Source organism: Budorcas taxicolor, chromosome 14 (assembly GCF_023091745.1).
Source record: "Budorcas taxicolor isolate Tak-1 chromosome 14, Takin1.1, whole genome shotgun sequence".
Lineage (NCBI taxonomy): Eukaryota > Metazoa > Chordata > Mammalia > Artiodactyla > Bovidae > Budorcas > Budorcas taxicolor.
The window spans coordinates 6167355-6187118 of NC_068923.1; the positions used below are offsets into that span (position 1 = coordinate 6167355).

Sequence of the window (19764 nt, forward strand, 5' to 3'; positions counted from 1 at the left end):
CTAGTAGTTGATAATGATAGCAAACATCATACAACAAGAACTCTGGAGATGATATGATACCATGATGGAAGAAACCTAAAATATTGTACACTTAGAAGTAACATGTCTTCACTTTTGATGGGCTCCTTTCCTCACTTAATTACAACATAGAACAACCACAAACATAGAACAACCTCAAATAAGAAATTTGAGGGCATTTTACATTTTCTTGTTTTGTTTTTTTTTTTTACTTAGGATCTACATGATGAACCCTAAGAGGAAAAAAACCAATTATCAATACCATCATAAATATTTACATACTGCGAAGTTCACTGCAAAATAACTATCTTGGGAGAGACACATTTCTAATAATTATAATAGCCACTGTATCAATAATAATGTTGGCAATACTTGCAAGATCGTAACAGCTCTAGTGTAGGTATCTTACACATACATACACAAGATAGCCAACACCAGACACTTCACAACCCTGGAAACAGATGTGTGTTTGCTAACAGATGACCTGATTCTGGCAATAGCTCATAACGAGTGGAATGTGAGGTCCATTTAAAAAGACACATGAATTTTAGCATGTGTAACCCATCATGCTGAAGAATTCAGCCCACATTATATAACCATATTAAAGCAGAAAGTCTTTTGAAGTTAGGTTCATTTCTTTTAGTCATTCAGCTTCACTGCAGCTTCTAGCCATAAAAAAGTCAAGTGGATTAGACAGTCTTAGTGGCTTCCTATTCAAAAAAGCTTGTGCAGAAGGACACTCTGATTAGCAGAAATACATGTTGGGCAGGGTGGCCAGTAGAACGGTATGTATATTTTACAGGAGCTGTGGCTGCACCAATCCAAAAATCAGACACTTCAAATGCATTATAGACTTACATATAGCTGAGGACATGAACAACGGCATAGATGTATGGCATAGATAGCTGTAATTTTTTTTAATTATGGGAAGATTTGGGGAGAAATGCTATTTCATTCCTACAGTTACAGTCATAAGCTATGAATTCTGACAGTTCATCATTCCCATTCCAAAAACGTACAGGACATTTCCATCAGCTCCAAACTTCCTCCTGCTACTGTATTTTTTTCTTCTGTTTTTGTGTAGGTGTATGTGTCTATGAGTATGTGTAGTATGTGTAAATACACATTAAATAGAAGAGGCTTAATTCTCCCTGTTGCAAATAGAGAAGAGACTCCCTCTGTAATTAACCCCTTGCTCCTCTCCCTTTTCTTAGGAGCATTTACTTTAGAAAATGTTGTTGTTCAGTTGTGTCTGACACTTTGCAACACCATGGACTGCAGCACACCAAGCTTCCCTGTCCTTCACTATTTCCCGGGGCTTGATCAAATTCATGTCCATTGAATCGTGATGCTATCCAACCACCTCATCCTCTGTTGCCCTCTTCTTTTGCCTTCAGTCTTTCCCAGCATCAGGATCTTTTCCAGTGAGTCAGCTCTTTACCTCAGATGGCCAAAAGCATTGGAGTATTAGAAAATGAGTAACTGTTAGATCCTTTCTATGTCTTCTTTGCCGCTAAGTCACTTCAGTCGTGTCTGACTCTGTGCGACCCCATAGATGGCAGCCCACCAAGCTCTGTCGTCCCTGGGATTCTCCAGGCAAGAACACTGGAATGGGTTGCCATCTCCTTCTCCAATGCATGAAAGTGAAGTCACTCAGTCGTGGCCGAATCTTAGCGACCCCATGGACTGCAGCCCACCAGGCTCCTATGTCCATGGCATTTTCCAGGCAAGAGTGCTGGAGTGGGGTGCCATTGCCTTCTCCTGTCTTCTTTGAAATGTATGTAAACATTTTTGAAAGCTAAATAGCTTCTTCCCAACTTAAAGAGCCAGGGATGTCTCTCAGTGGAAAGTGGTCATCAGGGAAGGCAGGGCTCTATCTTGCATTGCTTTTGGGGTCCTAATTCAGAGTTGCAAAACTGTCTGCAGGCATTAAGATACAAGAGCTTATTTTTTTCTTTAGATAAAGTCAATTAAATAACAAGATGGTCATCCCAATTGTCAAGTGAATTTAGGATGAACTGCCTGTGACAAATGGTGTTAAGCTACTGCTAAGTCACTTCAGTCATGTCTGACTCTGTGCGACCCCATAGACGACAGCCCACCAGGCTCCCCCCCGTCCCTGGGATTCTCCAGGCAAGAACACTGGAGAGGGTTGCCATTTCCTTTTCCAATGCAGGAAAGTGAAAAGTGAAAGTGAAGTCGCTCAGTTGTGTCCGACTCCCAGCGACCCCAGGGACTGCAGCCCACCAGGCTCCTCCATCCATGGAATTTTCCAGGCAAGAGTACTGGAAAGTCCACTTAAGCAAGAACTAGTTACTGTTTATCTTGAGGACAGAGTGTAATGATTGCATCCGGTTTGGCTGTTTGAAAGGGTGAAGTTACTCTGTATCTCTTAGCAAATTGTCAGTGATGCACACCACATTCTGGCTTAATGCTTGTTCAATAATAAAACTTTCTTTGTCATCTACCTTTGGGGAGAGGTTTTTCTAGGGTGGCAGCAGATTTTGTTTGTAGCAGATTTTGTTTTGTTTATATTTTCCAAACAGATTTCAAATGTCATAGAACAAGGGCGGATATATATTTTTTTTTCTTTTTTTTTTTTTTCCTGTAAAGGGTCAGAGAATGGCTCTGTGGGTCATGCAGTGTCTGTTGTTCCAACACCCAGCTGTGTCCTTGCTGTACCAGAGCAGCCACAGATCCTGTGACTATGCTCCCAAACTATTTACAAAATAGGTGTCAGGCTGGATTTGGACCAATGGTCACAGTTTGCACACTCCTGTAGAGACACACGAGCTTTCAGTACAACAAAGAAATGCCAATCACAGTATCATGATTGAAAATGACCCGTCCATTCCAACTACTATCTTGATCTATAAAACAGTGCTATGTAAAATGCAGCCTTTTTTCCCCTACTTTAGTATCCTGAGGTTTTGGGCTTCCCTGGTGGCTCAGGTAATACAGAATCCACCTGCATGAAGGAGATGTAGGTTCGATCCCTTGGTTGTGAAGATCCCCTGGAGAAGGGAATGGCAAGCCACTCCAATATCCTTGTCAGGAGAATTCCATATACAGAGGAGCCTTGCAGGTTACAGTGCAGAGTTGGACATGACTGAGTGACTAACATATATACTGTGGTTTTAGTAGGATGCTTTAGCTAAACATAATGGTCCTTCATAACTGGGGCTGATGTCCCATAAAAAAATTCTGAAATGACAGTTTATTGTCCAAAAGTGTGAATTCTTGATGGCAAAACCCTTCTGACTTCAATATTTACCATTTTATGCAGCTAGTTTTCTAAGTGCACCCAGGGCTATGTTTTATTGAGCTATTCCTCTAAAATAGATACACAGTTCTCTTTGTAGATTTTAAACAGCTCTTATTTTCAAAGAGTTCACCCTTAGTGTCAAAAACCTGCAGATTCTTTTATTACGTGGGGGCATTTATGACAACACTGCTACAAAATAGTTGATTTCTTTCAAATAGTTATTTCAAAGAAGTATTAAAGATAATGACTACTGAAAATATATTTAAAAGATAAGAATATAGCAAACTCAAAATCACAAGTAAATAGGGAGATTATGAATTTAGGATTTTCCATTGACAAAAGGTTCTGCCACTGTTCGTTGATTGTTCAAGTTGGGATCTCATCGTAAATAATACCATCTGATGAATTGCAGTCTTCTTTTAAATAGGGTAGTATTCATTCGATCTAAATATATCCATAGTGAATAGTCACCGGAATTCTGATGCACTCAGCCTTTGTGGTGTATTCTACCGAGAGACACCGTTTTCTCACAGTGAGTGAAGGAGGCTCGCCTCTAGAAGGAAGCCAAGGGCAAGTATATAATTCAACGTAGTAGGAAAAGATAGATTTAGGGCCTTAGACTAAGCAGTGATTTTTTTTTTTTCTTGCTACAGCCAGAAGCACAGCACGTGTACCTGATAACGAGGTAGACCATGCTGGACTATTTTTAGAGTTCCTATGATGACAGAAATAGTGAGCTTTACTGCTGAAGGCCCAGAGCATGATTACAAAAGGAAAAGCAGAGAGAAGAGCCCCCCTGAACCTCAGTAAATACTCTCAGTTTCAATACTGCATTGCTGTCTTGGATTTTTTAACAAGGGTCAAGTATCAACAGAAAACTTAAAGACATTTAACATTCACTTAAGTTAAATTTCCACAGGGTTTTTAAAAATATGCTTATTCTCCCTTCGTTAACTTCTAACCCACTTTTTCTGTTTAAGAAAAAATATTATTAACCATGCGTCAGTCAGTATGACACAAATGGCATTTTTAAAATAATAACTAAACCGGTAAGGCTATTTGCTACAGTTACAATGCTTAACAGAAAGAGAAAAAAAGCAGAATACATTTTTTTTAATAAGAATTCATTTTTACAACTCTTGGTGTTGAATCGAAACACACATCTCTATACGTAATTCAGATTACACATAACATTTCAGTAAATACAAATGATTTAACTAGTTAGTTAAATTAAACCCCACAGTTTAGTTTGCAATGTCTCCTTTTAGATTTGTTGTTTTCCCTATCGTCTGTAGACAGCAAAGAAAATGATGGCTGAGTTGCATAGTTAATACCTCAAAGTTAGATATTAAATCTACACTATTTTTTCACATTTTAAATATCATTCACTCCATAGATTGTTATGATAAAGGAGGTTACTTGTTTTCTCTAAATTTAGTATGAAACAATCTAGAATGACTTAAAATTTTCACTTTATGCTCTTGGAACAGCAAGCCATTCCTTTTTTCACAGATTAAGAAGCTTGATTTAGCCACTTTCACTTTGAGTTCTGAAATAACCCGGTCTTACCTGCTGTGCATCTTCCCATTTTTCCTTGTTGTCTTCATCGAGAAGGTTGCTAACTATTTGAAAGAAGTTCTGTAAATTAAATTAGAAAAGAGATTTAATGTTACATGAGGGAGTATACTTGCTGACAACATCTATTTGGACTGATAATGCGCCGAAGGTCTAAACACTTTGCCATATTGCTCGATGACACCAACATACTATCCTGGAAGATCTCTGAGGATTCCCTCAAGATCCTGGGATTTCCAGTGACCTTCCTACATATCTATCCACCTCAGAAGACATCAGAATACGTACAACAGTTCTTTTCTCTGTTATTTGTCCCGGATTCTGCTGTCTCATGCCATCATATGATTATTCCTTACAAAGAAGCCCTCTTTGCGAGCGCCTGTAAGACAGCTCCATGTTTGTCTGATTCAAGTGGCCCACTTCCCTGGGACCCACGTTCGCCTCTCACACAGCTGTGTTGAAGGGCAAAACAGTGAAGGCACAGCTGATGAGTGAAGCCTTCCTCAGTGGACCCTGGCTCTGCCCTTTTTCCTGGCTATATTAACGGTTACAACTACATATCATAAAGATGGCATGCAACTTTTCAAGTTCCTGGTATAGAAAGCACTCAGTAAATCTTGGTTCTTTCCAAATCCTTGCTTTTGATTCCCCTGTCCCTTGCAGCAAGTCAGAACCAAGGAAGGAATGGTCATGTGGTCCTGGGGATGTTCCAAATCCTTGCCCTCCCCCATGTCCCTGATGACCCGCTGGAAACCCACTGATGGCATCGTGTCCTGGGAGTGCTCACCACTAGTTTCAGAGTCCCCTTGCCAGGCAGGCAGGCACCTTGCAGGGTTCACTTTCTGTGTCACACAGCCACATGGGCGGCATTAGTGCCTGGCGCCTACACGAGGGGTGGTTACCAAGGATGGACCTCCCCTTCCTCTCATCCTCTCCCTGTCCTCAAAATAAGGGGCCAGGAGAAGAAAACCAGGGTGCCAGTGACAGGGGTCACGGGAGGCCCAGGAAGTGTACAGTGAACCTGCGATGTCTGTGTAAAGCAACACGGATGGTGGTCCGTGCTGCTTCGGAGCCCACCTTTTCCAACTAGTCTGTCTGGAGTTAGCAGGATCACTGCCTCACTGATCAACTCAATACATTTGCTTGGGAGAGGTCTCCCTTTGTGGGGTGGGGGGTGAGAGCCAGAACTTTTTCACCTCCTTAGCCCTCCTCCCTCTCCAGCTGGCTTTTCAAAACAGGCCTTTATTCAAATTCTAAATAAATTCACCTGGGTGTTTTTAGAAGGAAAACAAAGCTGCTCCATTTCCTCCTGTGCTCTGAATCTGTTAGTATCTATATTTAATTGCCCTATTTGTGCTATTTATTTTAATGGTTCCTGGAAATCACATGGTTGAAACATGTTTTGAGTCACAGCCTCAATAAAAGTTACAGAATATTTTATGCAACTCTTGGGGGGGGGGGGGGGGAAGGCAAGTCTGTGTGAGACCAGTTTTCTAATTCATTTAACCTTTTTGTACTACCAGCCATTTTTTCCACTTAAAATGTTCTGGTTGGAGTGATAACATTTTAAGAGCTCTGTCCACTGAGTTGTAACTCTTCATAGGAGCAGAAAGAATTAACCTTCAGAGTTCTCAGATTGCCTGTGGCTGGTGAACTCAGCAGGGGATGTGATGCTGATGAGACAAAAGTTGCAGATTGTATCTCTGTTCACACCAGTGAGCAGAGCTGAAGTCCATGACCGTGGTTGTGTCTGAGCCCCTGCCAGCTCTCACACAAAATTCACCCCGCTTCTAACGAGGGTGCCACAGGAATGGGAAGCAATTTGTGCAAATGCATCTCCATTTCTGGGAAAGCATTTCACAGAACGTGTTTTATTAACAGAGAGGGTCAGTGACTCTGTGCTGTATGCCAAGGCCAGTGCGAGCACACGTGATTCCTTGATCAAAATGATAAATTCAGAGTTAGGTTTTTCAAAATCACCAGAGAGCATAATGTAAAAAACACTAATTTTTAAAATATACGTTCAAGCAAGCTGAGAGTCTATGAAAGGCTGTTGGACCACTCTCCAAAGCCAGTAAATAGTACTGGACTCTATTGGCGAGGGGAAATAGCACAGACTAAAGCTCTCCTTCCGTCTTCCTGTAGCTTAGATTTGGAAATGGCAGTTGTGGGGACATGCAGGTCACTGGAATTTTCACTTTCATGCATTGGAGGAGGAAATGGCAACCCACTCCAGTGTTCTTGCCTGGAGAATCCCAGGAGCGGAGGAGCCTGGTGGGCTGCCGTCTATGGGGTCGCACAGAGTCGGACACGACTGAAGCGACTTAGCAGCAGCAGCAGCATGTCACAGGGGCTAAGTCAGAACATCCCAGGTGAAGGGGTGAGTAGGCATTTATGGGGATACTGAACTTTTCCGGTTTCTTAGTGTATCTTCCTCACCATGTAATGCCTTTTCCACAGCAGGTGGTTAGTAGGAAATAACAGAGTTACAAAGTCAGTATACCTGCATTTCTCCAAGACTCAAGCATCATTCCTTTAAGTTGACCCTGCTCTAATCTGTCTCATAGACACTGGGGAAGATGTATATGTATGGAATCTGGAAAACTGGGGAGAGACAGACATAGAGAATGGATATGTGAATGCAGGAAAGGAAAGGGGGAATGAGCTGAGAGAGTGGTGTTGACATATATACACTACCAGGTGTAAAATGTTAAACAGCAAGTGGGAACCTGCTGTCTAATACAGGGATCAACTCTGTGCTCTCTGATGACCTAGATGGGTGGGAAAGGGAAGTGAAGGGCGGTCCATAAAGGAGGGGATATATGTACACATACAGAGGATGCTAATAGCTCAGTCGGTAAAGAATCTGCCTGCCATGCAGGAGACCCAAGTTCGAACCCTGGGTTGGGAAGATCTCCTGGAGAAGGGAGTGGCAACCCACTCCAGCATCCTTGCCTGGAAAATCTCATGGACAGAGGAGCTTGGTGGACTACAGTCCATGGGGTCGCAAAGAGTCGGGCATGACTGAGCGACTAACACTTACTTACGGCTGACTCATGCTGTTGTACGGCAGAAAGCAACACAACATTATAAATCAAGTATACCTCAATTTAAAAAAATATATAAAGGAAAAATGTATTTCAATAGATCAATTCACCTTGACCTCTGCTCAAAGACCAGTGTGAGAGAACAAGGCAAAACCAAACAGAACAGAATTCTTAAGAGGGGACTCATAACATTTAGGTCACTGGATTGAATTTTTGAGAAAAATATAAAGAAACTGCCACAGCAGCAGATGTGCTCCTTGTAGTTTTTTTTAAGAGTGCTGCTAACTGTGGTCAGATCGCTCTTTTGATGAATTATGGATCAAGTCCCTTAGCCCCGGAAGTTCATCAGACAGTGGGTTTCTGTTTGGTTTTGATCAAGCTCTGATCTCTGACTTACACCAATTTGAAAATTGAGAGTCCTTGGCAGAGTCTGAGTTTGGAGCTTGAACTAGCTGACCTAGTTTAAAATTCCCCTACTTATTACTTATTACTTGTGTGGTTATGGTTTTATGTGGCCCACCACCGCTTGTCTTCTCTGTAAGGCAGGGATGCCAACAGCTGCTGGGCAGAGCACTTGCGAAGCTCAGAGCTCATTCTCCACACAGTTATCGGACACAAGCTAAGTACTCGATATGCGGAAGCTTTATGATTTTATCCCCTTGGTGCTATCTTTTCTATGACTGGCTGCATGATTTGTATTTACAGCCACATTATGGCCCGTGATTTGTTCAGCAGAAAACTCTCCTTCCTGCCCTCCCCTGGGAGGGGTTTCAGAGTTGTGATGGTGAAACACCCACCGCATGGCAGGCCCTGTGCCAAAGTGTGGGCACCGAGTCAAGGAGGCAGGACTCTGCTTGTCTGGGCAGGAAGTATTCTGAAAATCAGCACAAGGAATGCACGTCACAAAGAGAAGCGCTGATGTTCCCTGACACATTCAAAGTGCAAGTCCTAGATTTAGCCACGTGAGACTAAAAGGACACTCACTTTTATGGAAAGCAGTAACTAACTAATTCTTTGCTCTTGCCTGTCTGGCTTCCACTTGACAAATTTCTTAGGGACTGTCTATGATTTTCTATAAACATACTGAAGCACATCTCAGCACATGGCTTTAGCTGAATTCCTTAGAGAAGGAGAGCTGTAGATGAGGCTCCTGATCTGAACATCTGAGCCATGGGAAGCATGTTCTCCTCCCTTCAACCCAGCAGCAAATGCCTGGGCACTGAGCCACATAGATGGGCCCGAAGGAGTAAGAGTTAGTTAGCAGAATGGAACACTTTCACGGATTGTGGTGATCCGACTAGAAATATAAGGGGATTGTAAGAAAAGCTTCAAAGACAAGCAGGGACGCAGGGACACTCCACTAGGATTGAGATAAACACCTCAGGACAGTCGTCTATCCTCAGTCCAGACAGCAGCTGCAGGTCTAGTGTGATCCAGCCCCTTCCTGCCTCTTCACCCCCTCTTGAGCTATCCTGCCCCCAGCTCTCTCTACTCCAGGCTCAGTGGAATACTCAGCACATCCCAAACATGATTCTACCCAGCCTCTGGACCCATACAATGTGGCTCCCTTTCTTCAACCATGTTGCTGTCTGTTTGTTTACTCAAAGAGCCGTTTTTTTGTTTCCTTTTTTTTCCTTGCCCTCCACACATATTTTACATGCCATTTCCTCAAAAAGGCTTTCAGATCACCACCACCCCCTAAAGCACATGAGGTCTGCATAGGCTCTTTATTTATTTTTTTCTGATTCAGTTCAGTTCAGTTCAGTTCAGTCACTCAGTCGTGTCCGACTCTTTGTGACCCCATGAATCGCAGCACACCAGGCCTCCCTGTCCATCACCATCTCCCGGAGTTCACTCAGACTCATGTCCATCGAGTCCGTGATGCCATCCAGCCATCTCATCCTCGGTCGTTCCCTTCTCCTCCTGCCCCCAATCCCTTCCAGCATCAGAGTCTTTTCCAATGAGTCAGCTATTCACATGAGGTGGCCAAAGTACTGGAGCTTCAGCTTTAGCATCATTCCTTCCAAAGAAATCCCAGGGCTGATCTCCTTCAGAATGGAAGAGCTGGATCTCCTTGCAGTCCAAGGGACTCTCAAGAGTCTTCTCGAACACCACAGTTCAAAAGCATCAATTCTTCGGCGCTCAGCCTTCTTCACAGTCCAACTCTCACATCCATACCTGACCACAGGAAAAACTACAGCCTTGACTAGACCATTTTATCTTTCACTTACCAATACTGTCATCCTTCATGACTGGCAAAAAATTCATGGAAGAAGGAAACAGCCAGTCCATGGAAGTAATCACCTATAAGAATGTGACGTGAAGGAAGGGGTCCTATCTAGTTGAAGGGCCCCTTGTTCTCTGTTCTGTGAGCTGGTGTTCCCCCAAACCTGGAGAATCAGTATGACAGTCTCTGACTCTCTCTGTCTCTGCACCCAGGCATGAGCACCCCAGCAAAACCACCATGAACTCACCCAGCAACAGGTAAGAGCTCCTTCACCCTGATGTCAGGCAGGCAGCAAGCAGTTGTAAGCACCACATACAGGGCAGCAAACACGATGAGCTGCAATTGTATTGTGTAGCTTTTTTGTGTGATATACCACAATTCTTAATTATGATGCATTTGTGTGATGATCAGCCTATCATTTAGTTCAGATTATTTCTATTTTGCTCACTCTCATGCCCCCAGCATACAGCACAAGGCCTAGGAAAATATAAATACTCAAATATTTCAAATTGACTGGCTTCATTCCTACTGTGTAGAAGACCCTGGGATGAGCACTGCGAGAATAAAGATCGTGGATAAACGGTCCCCTCCCCAATGTGCTGCCTCCTTTTAAATTCAACACCGTCCTCTGATCTATACCCAGAGCTCTTGTATGTCCAGGGAAGGAGATAAGAGTGCTTAGTTTTACAAGTAAGGAAGCTGGTTTTCCTGATTCAATATAGGATCAAACTCTTCCCGTTTCAATGGCATTTAAAAATTTATTTTTCTTGGAATATAGTTGCTTTAAAATGTTGTGTTAGTTTCCACTGTACAATAGAGTGAATCACCCACACATATACATATATACCCCGTTCCTTGTATTTCCTTCCAGTGTAAGTTACAACAGAGTGTTGACTAGAGCTCCTTGCGCTATACAATCTGTTCTCATTAGTTTATTTTATCCATAATATCAATACTATATACATGTCAATCCCAATCTCCCAATTCTTCCCACCTCCCACTTGGTATCCATAAATTTGTTTTCTACAGCTATGTCTCTATTTCTCCTTTGCAAATGAGATCATCTATACCATTTTTCTAGATTCCACATATATGCATTAATTAAAAAAAAAACATTTACACACTACTATTTATATAAGGTGGGCTTCTCTTGTGGCTCAGATGGTGAAGAATCTGCCTGCAATGTAGGAGACCGAGGTTCGATCCCTGGATAACCAACAAGGCCCTACTGTATAGCAGAGGGAACTCTAGTCAATATCCTGTAATAACCTACAAGGGAAAAGAATCTGAAAAAAATGAATAAGTTTATATGCGTAACTCAATCACTTTTCTGTACACCTGAAACTAACGCAACATTGTAAATCAACTATACAAATTCTTTGAAAATGTCATTTTCAAGTCTCAAGGCCATCATGAGCACAGACACCCACTTTTGGGTGCCAAAATCATTGCAGATGATGACTGCAGCCATGAAATTAAAAGATGCTTAAGAAAAGTTATGACCAACCTAGACAGCATATTAAAAAGCAGAGACATTACTTCGCCAACAAAGGTCCATCTAATCAAAGCTATGGTTTTTCCAGTAGTCATGTATGGATGTGAGAGTTGGACTATCAAGAAAGCTGAGTGCTGAAGCATTGATGCTTTTGGACTGTGGTGTTAGAAAAGACTCTTGAAAGTCCCTTGGACTACAAGGAGATCCAACAAGTCCATCCTAAAGGAAATCAGTCCTGAATATTCATTGCAAGGACTGATGCTGAAGTTGAAACTCCAATACTTTGGCCACCTGAAGCAAAGAGCTGACTCATCTGAAAAGACCCATATGCTGGGAAAGATTGAAGGCAGGAGGAGAAGGCGACGACAGAGGATCAGATGGTTGTATGGCATCGCCGACTCAATGGGCATGAGTTTGAGTAAACTCTGGGAGTTGGTTATGGACAGGGAGGCCTGGCATACTGCAGTTCATGGGGTCACAAAGAGTCAGACATGATTGAGCGACTGAACTGAACTGAGGGCCATGGCGAATACAGAAGAGGATGTGTGGCCTTGATTCTTTCCCGGGAAGGAGCCACCCCTCTCACACACAGCTTGTTCTTTGTCCAATACTGTAGGCCTCGCCCATACACTACATCATTGCCCATCCCTAGTGGAGTGAGAGCTGCTTTGTTTAGCAGCTGAAGGGCATCAGGAGAGAGAGAAAAATCCACTGAAGGTAGCAAAGCCAGGGGCTTTGGGGAGTAAGAAGGCTGGAGGGAGGAATGTCCCTGGGAGAGTTTACAGCCCAAGGGAGAGACTGTGAGGGTGGAAGGGGACAGTGGACGTTGGATGGGTGTGCAGAAAGATGCAGGGGACACTTGTGAAGCACAAATGAATGCACTCTTTCCAGAATACTTCCTGCATACCTGCTATGTACTTGTCCCAGTTCCGAGTGCTGGGAAAACAACAATGAGCAAGACATTCACAGGTCCTGCCCTCACGGACCTTACATGGTGCTGTGTAAGGAAAGTAAACTTAGTAGCAAGTAATCATCTAAAACATGACTTAAGGTGATGATACAAAAATAAAGTAGTGTATGGGGCCAGGGAGTCACTGGGGAGGGGAGGGGTACGCGTGTGCATGCTTATGTACATGTGTGTATGTGTGGATGGTGAGGGTGTGTGCTGTGCTAAGTCGCGTCAATGTTTCTGACTCTTTTGTGAGTCCATGGACTGTAACCCCTCAGACTCCTGTGTCCCTGGGAGTCTCCAGGCAAGAGTGCTGGAGTGGGTTGCCATTTCCTCCTCCAGGGGATCTTCCCGACTCAGGGACTGAACCCGTGTCTCTTATGTCTCCTGCACTGGCAGCTGGGTTCTTTACCTCTAGCACCACCTGGTGTATATGTGTGGGTTTTTGTGTATACGTGTATATATGTGTATATGTGGGTGTGTGTATAAGTGTGTATGTGTGGATGTTTGTGTAATGTGTCTGTGTGTGTGTATGAGTGTATATGTGTGGGTGTTTGTGTATATGTGTGTCTGTGTGTATGAGTGTTTATGTGTGGGTATTTGTGTACAATGTGTATATGTGTGTCTGTGTGTATGAGTGTTTATGTGTGGGTATTTGTGTACATGTGTGTATATGTGTGTCTGTGTGTGTATATGAGTGTGTATATATGCGTATTTGTGTATATGTGTGTCTGTGTGTGTGTATGAGTGTTTATGTGTGGGTATTTGTGTACATGTGTGTATATGTGTGTCTGTGTGTGTATATGAGTGTGTATATGTGGGTATTTGTGTATATGTGGGTATTTGTGTATATGTGTGTCTGTGTGTGTATATGAGTGTGTCTGTGTGGGTATGTGTGTATATGTGTGTCTGTGTGTATGAGTGTGCATGTGTGGGTGTTTGTGTATATGTGTGTGAGTGTGCATGTGAGGGTGTTTGTGTATATGTGTGTCTGTGTGTATGAGTGCGCATGTGTGGGTATTTGTGTACATGTGTGTATATGTGTGTCTGTGTGTGTATATGAGTGTGTATATGTGGGTGTTTGTGTATATGTGTGTCTGTGTGTGTATGAGTGTTTATGCGTGGGTGTTTGTGTATATGTGTGTATATGTGTGTCTGGGTGTGTATATGAGTGTGTCTGTGTGGGTATGTGTGTATATGTGTGTCTGTGTGTATGAGTGCACATGTGTGGGTGTTTGTGTATATGTGTGTGTGTGTGCATGTGAGGGTGTTTGTGTATATGTGTGTCTGTGTGTGTGTATGAGTGTTTATGTGTGGGTGGTTGTATATATGTGTGTATATGTGTGTGTATATGAGCGTGTCTGTGTGGGTATGTGTGTATGTGTGTCTGTGTGTATGAGTGTGTATGTGTGGGTGTTTGTGTATATGTGTGTCTGTGTGTGTGAGTGTGCATGTGAGGGTGTTTGCGTATATGGGTGTCTGTGTGTGTATGAGTGTGTGTATGAGTGTTTATGTGTTGTTTGTGTATATGTGTGTCTGTGTGTATGAGTGTGTCTGTGTGGGTATGTGTGTATATGCGTGTCTGTGTGTATGAGTGTGCATGTGTGGGTGTTTGTGTATATGTGTGTCTGTGTGTATGAGTGCATATGTGTACACATGGGTCGACGTGTGTGTACAGTGTCTATATGTATGTGCGTGTGAAAGGCTGCATTAGGTTGAAGAGCCAGCAGGAAAGAACTTTCTGAGGAGATGACATGTGAGCTGAAAACAGGGTGAGGAAGGGGCCATCAACCAGGGGCAGGCTCAGGACGGTCCGGGAAAACGACAGGCAGGTGGGCAACCTGAGATGTTTAAGAGAGAGAGGAAGCAGATGCAGCCACGTGCCCTTCAGTAGGAGCCGAGGGGTGGAGGAGGAAGACTGTTAACACAGGATGAGACAGAGGCAGGGGTTAGCTCAGAGGGGCCCAGATCCCACCACAGTCTTGTCACACAAGTTTCAGGAAAACACAAAATCCAACAGTGGCAAACAGGGGACAGGAAAGTGAGAAGGAAAACGAGGGGTCCAGGAAGGAGCCTATGTCATCCACAGAGGCCAGGGGCAGTGGCTTCATCAGGGGGACAAGGCCATGTGGTGATGCTGGTGATGCCCCCTTAATCAGGGGATGAGGCAATGGGGCGATGCTGGTGATGCCCCCTTAATCAGGGGACGAGGCGATGGGGCAATGCTGGTGACGCCCCCTTAATCAGGGGATGAGGCGATGGGGCGATGCTGGTGACGCCCTCTTAATCAGGGGATGAGGCGATGGGGCGATGCTGGTGACGCCCCCTTAATCAGGGGACGAGGGGATGGGGCGATGCTGGTGACGCCCCCTTAATCAGGGGACGAGGCGATGGGGCGATGCTGGTGACGCCCCCTTAAACAGGGGACGAGGCAATGGGGTGATGCTGGTGATGCCCCCTTAATCAGGGGACGAGGCGATGGGGTGATGCTGGTGATGCCCCCTTAATCAGGGGATGAGGCGATGGGGCAATGCTGGTGATGCCCCCTTAATCAGGGGATGAGCCGATGTGGTGATGCCCCCTTAATCAGGGGACGAGGCGATGTGGCAATGCTGGTGATGCCTGCTTAATCAGGGGACGAGGCGATGGGGCGATGCTGGTGACGCCCCCTTAATCAGGGGAAGAGGTGATGGGGCGATGCTGGTGATGCCCCCTTAATCAGGGGACGAGCCGATGTGGTGATGCCCCCTTAATCAGGGGACAAGGCGATAGGGCAATGCTGGTGATGCCCCCTTAATCAGGGGAAGAGGTGATGGGGCGATGCTGGTGATGCCCCCTTAATCAGGGGGACAGGTGCCCAGGAGGCAGACGGCAGCAATGCCAGGCCCAGGCTCGAGGACGGGCAGCCCCATGCGCACATGGCAGACCCGGCGGGGCATACCCAGGCTGGCTGGGAGCTCCGCTGTGGTGGAGCTGAGGCTCCAGGGTGGAGCTGAGAGCACATGTCCAGCCTCCACTGCCCCATAAGCCTGAAGCTCAGAATCTGTGCGTCTGTAGTGGAAATCTGGAGCCTCTCGCAGAAAAATAAAATTACCAAGAATAGAGCCGAATGGGATAAAATCAGGGTTCAAACACTGGAGATAAAGCAGACAGAAAGAACCAGGTGAGGGAGGTGATGGAGGAGGCGGGGGAAGGAGAGAAGACTCTCCCGTGGGGAGACCGATCCAGATGAGACAGGCCAAGCCTGCAGCAAGGCAAGCATCCAGAGACTCCAGGCTGCAGTCTTGGTCACCTGGGAGGGTGCATGGCACACACCTCTCTTGGCCAAAGGGGAACTCTCCCAGTCCTGCAAGATTCCCTCTGGTGGGCTCAAACTGATGTGCCTCCTGATCCTTACATTGAAGCTTTCAACCCTGCAAACGTCAGAAGGCAACTGTATTTGAAGGCAGGGCCTTTGAACAGGTGATTAAGTGAAAATAAGGCTGGGTCCTAACCCAGCCTGACAGGCGTGCTTGTGAGAACACACAGCAACATCGGGGCGACGCACGCAGGGAAGAGAGCCCTGGGAAGCCACAGGGAAAGGCAGCCACTGCACGCTGAGGAGAGAGGCCTCGGGGAAGCACACCTGCCCACACCCTGACCGTGCCCTTCCAGCCTGCAGAACTGTGAGGCAACATGCTCCTGTTGCTCAAACCACCCAGTTCATGGTATCTATTATGGCAGCCCCATGACTTGACACATTCCCTGATAATTTCTTCAGAGGAAAATTTGATAATAAATGAAATCACAAGAAAAGACTATCTGTACACTGTGCTTGTGCAAATGCCAACGTTTTCTTGAGTCTGAAGGAAATAACCAGGGGTTCCAAAAGGGCAAGACTGCTTATCAGGTGCCTCATCTTTTTCTCTTGAGCTCCACCAAAGCCGTTCATGTACACCACATGACATGTACCAGTTGATAAGTGGCATTCCACAAACACCCAACTTTCCTGAGTTCCTCTCAGCTTGCAGCCATCTCCCAGATTCTGTGACAGTAGGATTTACTCATGTTGATGGGTGAAGCAAGATGCATTCCTTAATATCTCCTCCACTGAAGGCAGGTATTCAGCACTGAATTTCTTCTTTCCTTCTATATAACAGGGAAACACCCTCAACACTATCTAGAGACAGCTTTGAGTTGCATAACTTCTCTGTACTCTAGAGAAAGAATAGGAATGTTCTCAGGCTTCAAGCATTGAAAACAGCATCTGTTGTGACTCAGATTGATTGTCAGCTGGACTCAAACTGGCTTCCACAGAGCCAGGAATCCTGGCTACTGATTCAAGCCATTCTCTCATCCACTTGCTGGTTAACTGTGAAACGGTCTTGTGGTATCAGCCTTTAGGACTAATTCTTCTTTTCTGACTCCCATGCTTCTTGACACATTCCCTGCCCTTCTCCTGTGCTAAGAGTAGGGAAAGAAAAGAAAAAAAAAAATGCAGCAACCCATTCATCCCTAGGTAGTGCTGTGAGGAACACTTGACCTTCCTCTGTTCCCAGGAGAGACAGCAAAACATATGTCTGCAGCGGCAGCAGACACGTGTGGTCCAGAGACGCTTCAGGTGTTTGCTCCGTCAGAATCTCACTTTCCCCAATCATAAGGGTTGGCAGTTTTCTTGACCTTTTACTGTGTGCCATGTACAAAATTAAAAGATGCTTACTCTTTGGGAGAAAAGTTATAACCAACCTAGACAGTATATTAAAAAGCAGAGACATTACTTTGCCAACAAAGGTTCATCTAGTCAAGGCTATGGTTTTTCCGATAGTCATGTATGGATGTGAAAATTGGACTATAAAGAAAGCTGGGCGCCGAAGAATTGATGCTTTTGAACTGTGGTGTTGGAGAAGACTCTTGAGAGTCCCTTGGACTGCAAGGAGATCCAACAAGTCCATCCTAAAGGAAATCAGTCCTGAATATTCATTGGAAGGACTGATGTTGAAGCTGAAACTCCAATACTTTGGCCACCTGATGTGAAGAACTGACTCATCTGAAAAGACCCTGATGCTGGGAAAGATTGAAGGCAGGAGAAGAAGGGGATGACAGAGGATGAGATGGTTGGATGGCGTCACTGACTCGATGGACATGAGTTTGAGTAAACTCCGGGAGTTGGTGATGGACAGGGAGGCCTGGTGTGCTGCAGTCCATGGGGTCACAAAGAGTCAGACATGACTGAGCAATTGAACTGAACTGAACTGATGTGCTATATAACTTTTAGACAGTGATTTAACCCTCACATCAGCACTATACATGGGTACCAGCATTCTACATGATAGAAGAGAATATGGTGGCACACAGAGAGCCAGTCACTTGTCCAACATCAGACAGGTGACAAGTAGCAGAGCCATGACCAGAAGCTCAGGACTCTGCCCACAGAGCAAGCACTCTGAGTCATCATCCTCTATTACCTTCCCTACGTCCCCATGAAATTATTAATTTATACCAATTATTATTTATTATAGGAAATAATTAGGTGTTAGTTTTAAAAGGTCTTGTAGGTCTTCATAGAACCATTCAACTTCAGCTTCTTCAGCATTACTGGTTGGGGCATAGACTTGGATTACCGTGATATTAAATGGTTTGCTTTGGAGACGAACAGAGATCATTCTGTCATTTTTGAGATTGCATCCAAGTACTGCATTTCGGACTCTCTCATTGACCATGATGGCTACTCCATTTCTTCTGAGGGATTCCTGCCTGCAGTAGTAGATATAATGGTCGTCTGAGTTAAATTCACACATTCCAGTCCATTTTAGTTCGCTGATTCCTAGATTGTCAACGTTCACTCTTGCCATCTCTTGTTTGACCACTTCCAATTTGCCTTGATTCATGGACCTGACATTCCAGGTTCCTATGCAATATTGCGCTTTACAGCATCGGACCCTGCTTCTATCACCAGTCACATCCACAGCTGGGTATTGTTTTTGCTTTGGATCCATCCCTTCATTCTTTCTGGATTTATTTCTCCACTGATCTCCAGTAGCATATTGGGCACCTACTGACCTGGAGAGTTCCTCTTTCAGTGTCCTATCTTTTTGCCTTTTCATACTGTTCATGGGGTTCTCAAGGCAAGAGTAATGAAGTGGTTTGTCATTCCCTTCTCCAGTGGACCACATTCTGACTGGAATGCAAAAGTAGGAAGTCAAGAAACACCTGGAGTAACAGGCTAATTTGGCCTTGGAATGCAGAACGAAGCAGGGCAAAGACTAATAGAGTTTTGCCAAGAAAATGCACTGGTCATAGCAAACACCCTCTTCCAACAACACAAGAGAAGACTCTTCACATGGACATTACCAGATGGTCAACACCGAAATCAGACTGATTATATTCTTTGCAGCCAAAGATGGAGAAGCTCTATACAGTCAGCAAAAACAAGACCAGGAGCTGACTGTGGCTCAGATCATGAACTCCTTATTGCCAAATTCAGACTTAAATTGAAGAAAGTAGGGAAAATCACTGGACCATTCAGATATGACCTAAATAAAATCCCTTATGATTAGACAGTGGAAGTGAGAAATAGATCTAAGGGCCTAGATCTGATAGATAGGGCGCCTGATCAACTATGGAATGAGGTTCATGACATTGTGCAGGAGACAGGGATCAAGACCATCCCCATGGAAAAGAAATGCAAAAAAGCAAAATGGATGTCTGGAGAAGCCTTACAAATAGCTGTGAAAAGAAGAGAAGTGAAAAGCAAAGGAGAAAAGGAAAGATATAAGCATCTGAATGCAGAGTTCCAAAGAATAGCAAGAAGAGATAAGAAAGCCTCCTTCAGCGATCAATGCAAAGAAATAGAGGAAAACAACAGAATGGGAAAGACTAGAGATCTCTTCAAGAAAATTAGAGATACCAAGGGAACATTTCATGCAAAGAGGGGCTCGATAAAGGACAGAAATGGTCTGGACCTAACAGAAGCAGAAGATATTAAGAAGAGGTGGCAAGAATACACAGAAGAACTGTACAAAAAGATTTTCATGACCTGGATAATTACGACGGTGTGATCACTCATCTAGAGCTAGACATCCTGGAATGTGAAGTCAAGTGGGCTTTAGAAAGCATCACTACGAACAAAGCTAGTGGAGGTGATGGAATTCCAGTTGAGCTATTTCAAATCCTGAAAGATCATGCTGTGAAAGTGCTGCACTCAATATG

The 19764-nt window shown here is 44.3% G+C and overlaps 1 protein-coding gene across 1 annotated transcript in view; it reads right to left on the minus strand.

The window, feature by feature from the left end:
* The window catches only part of ADGRB3 (adhesion G protein-coupled receptor B3), an 881864-nt gene that overhangs the window by 440507 nt on the left and 421593 nt on the right, over positions 1 to 19764 (minus strand). The window contains exon 10 of the mRNA XM_052651548.1: positions 4853 to 4921. Within this exon, the coding sequence (XP_052507508.1) occupies positions 4853 to 4921 (69 nt within the window). The remainder of the gene's footprint in view (positions 1 to 4852; positions 4922 to 19764) is intronic.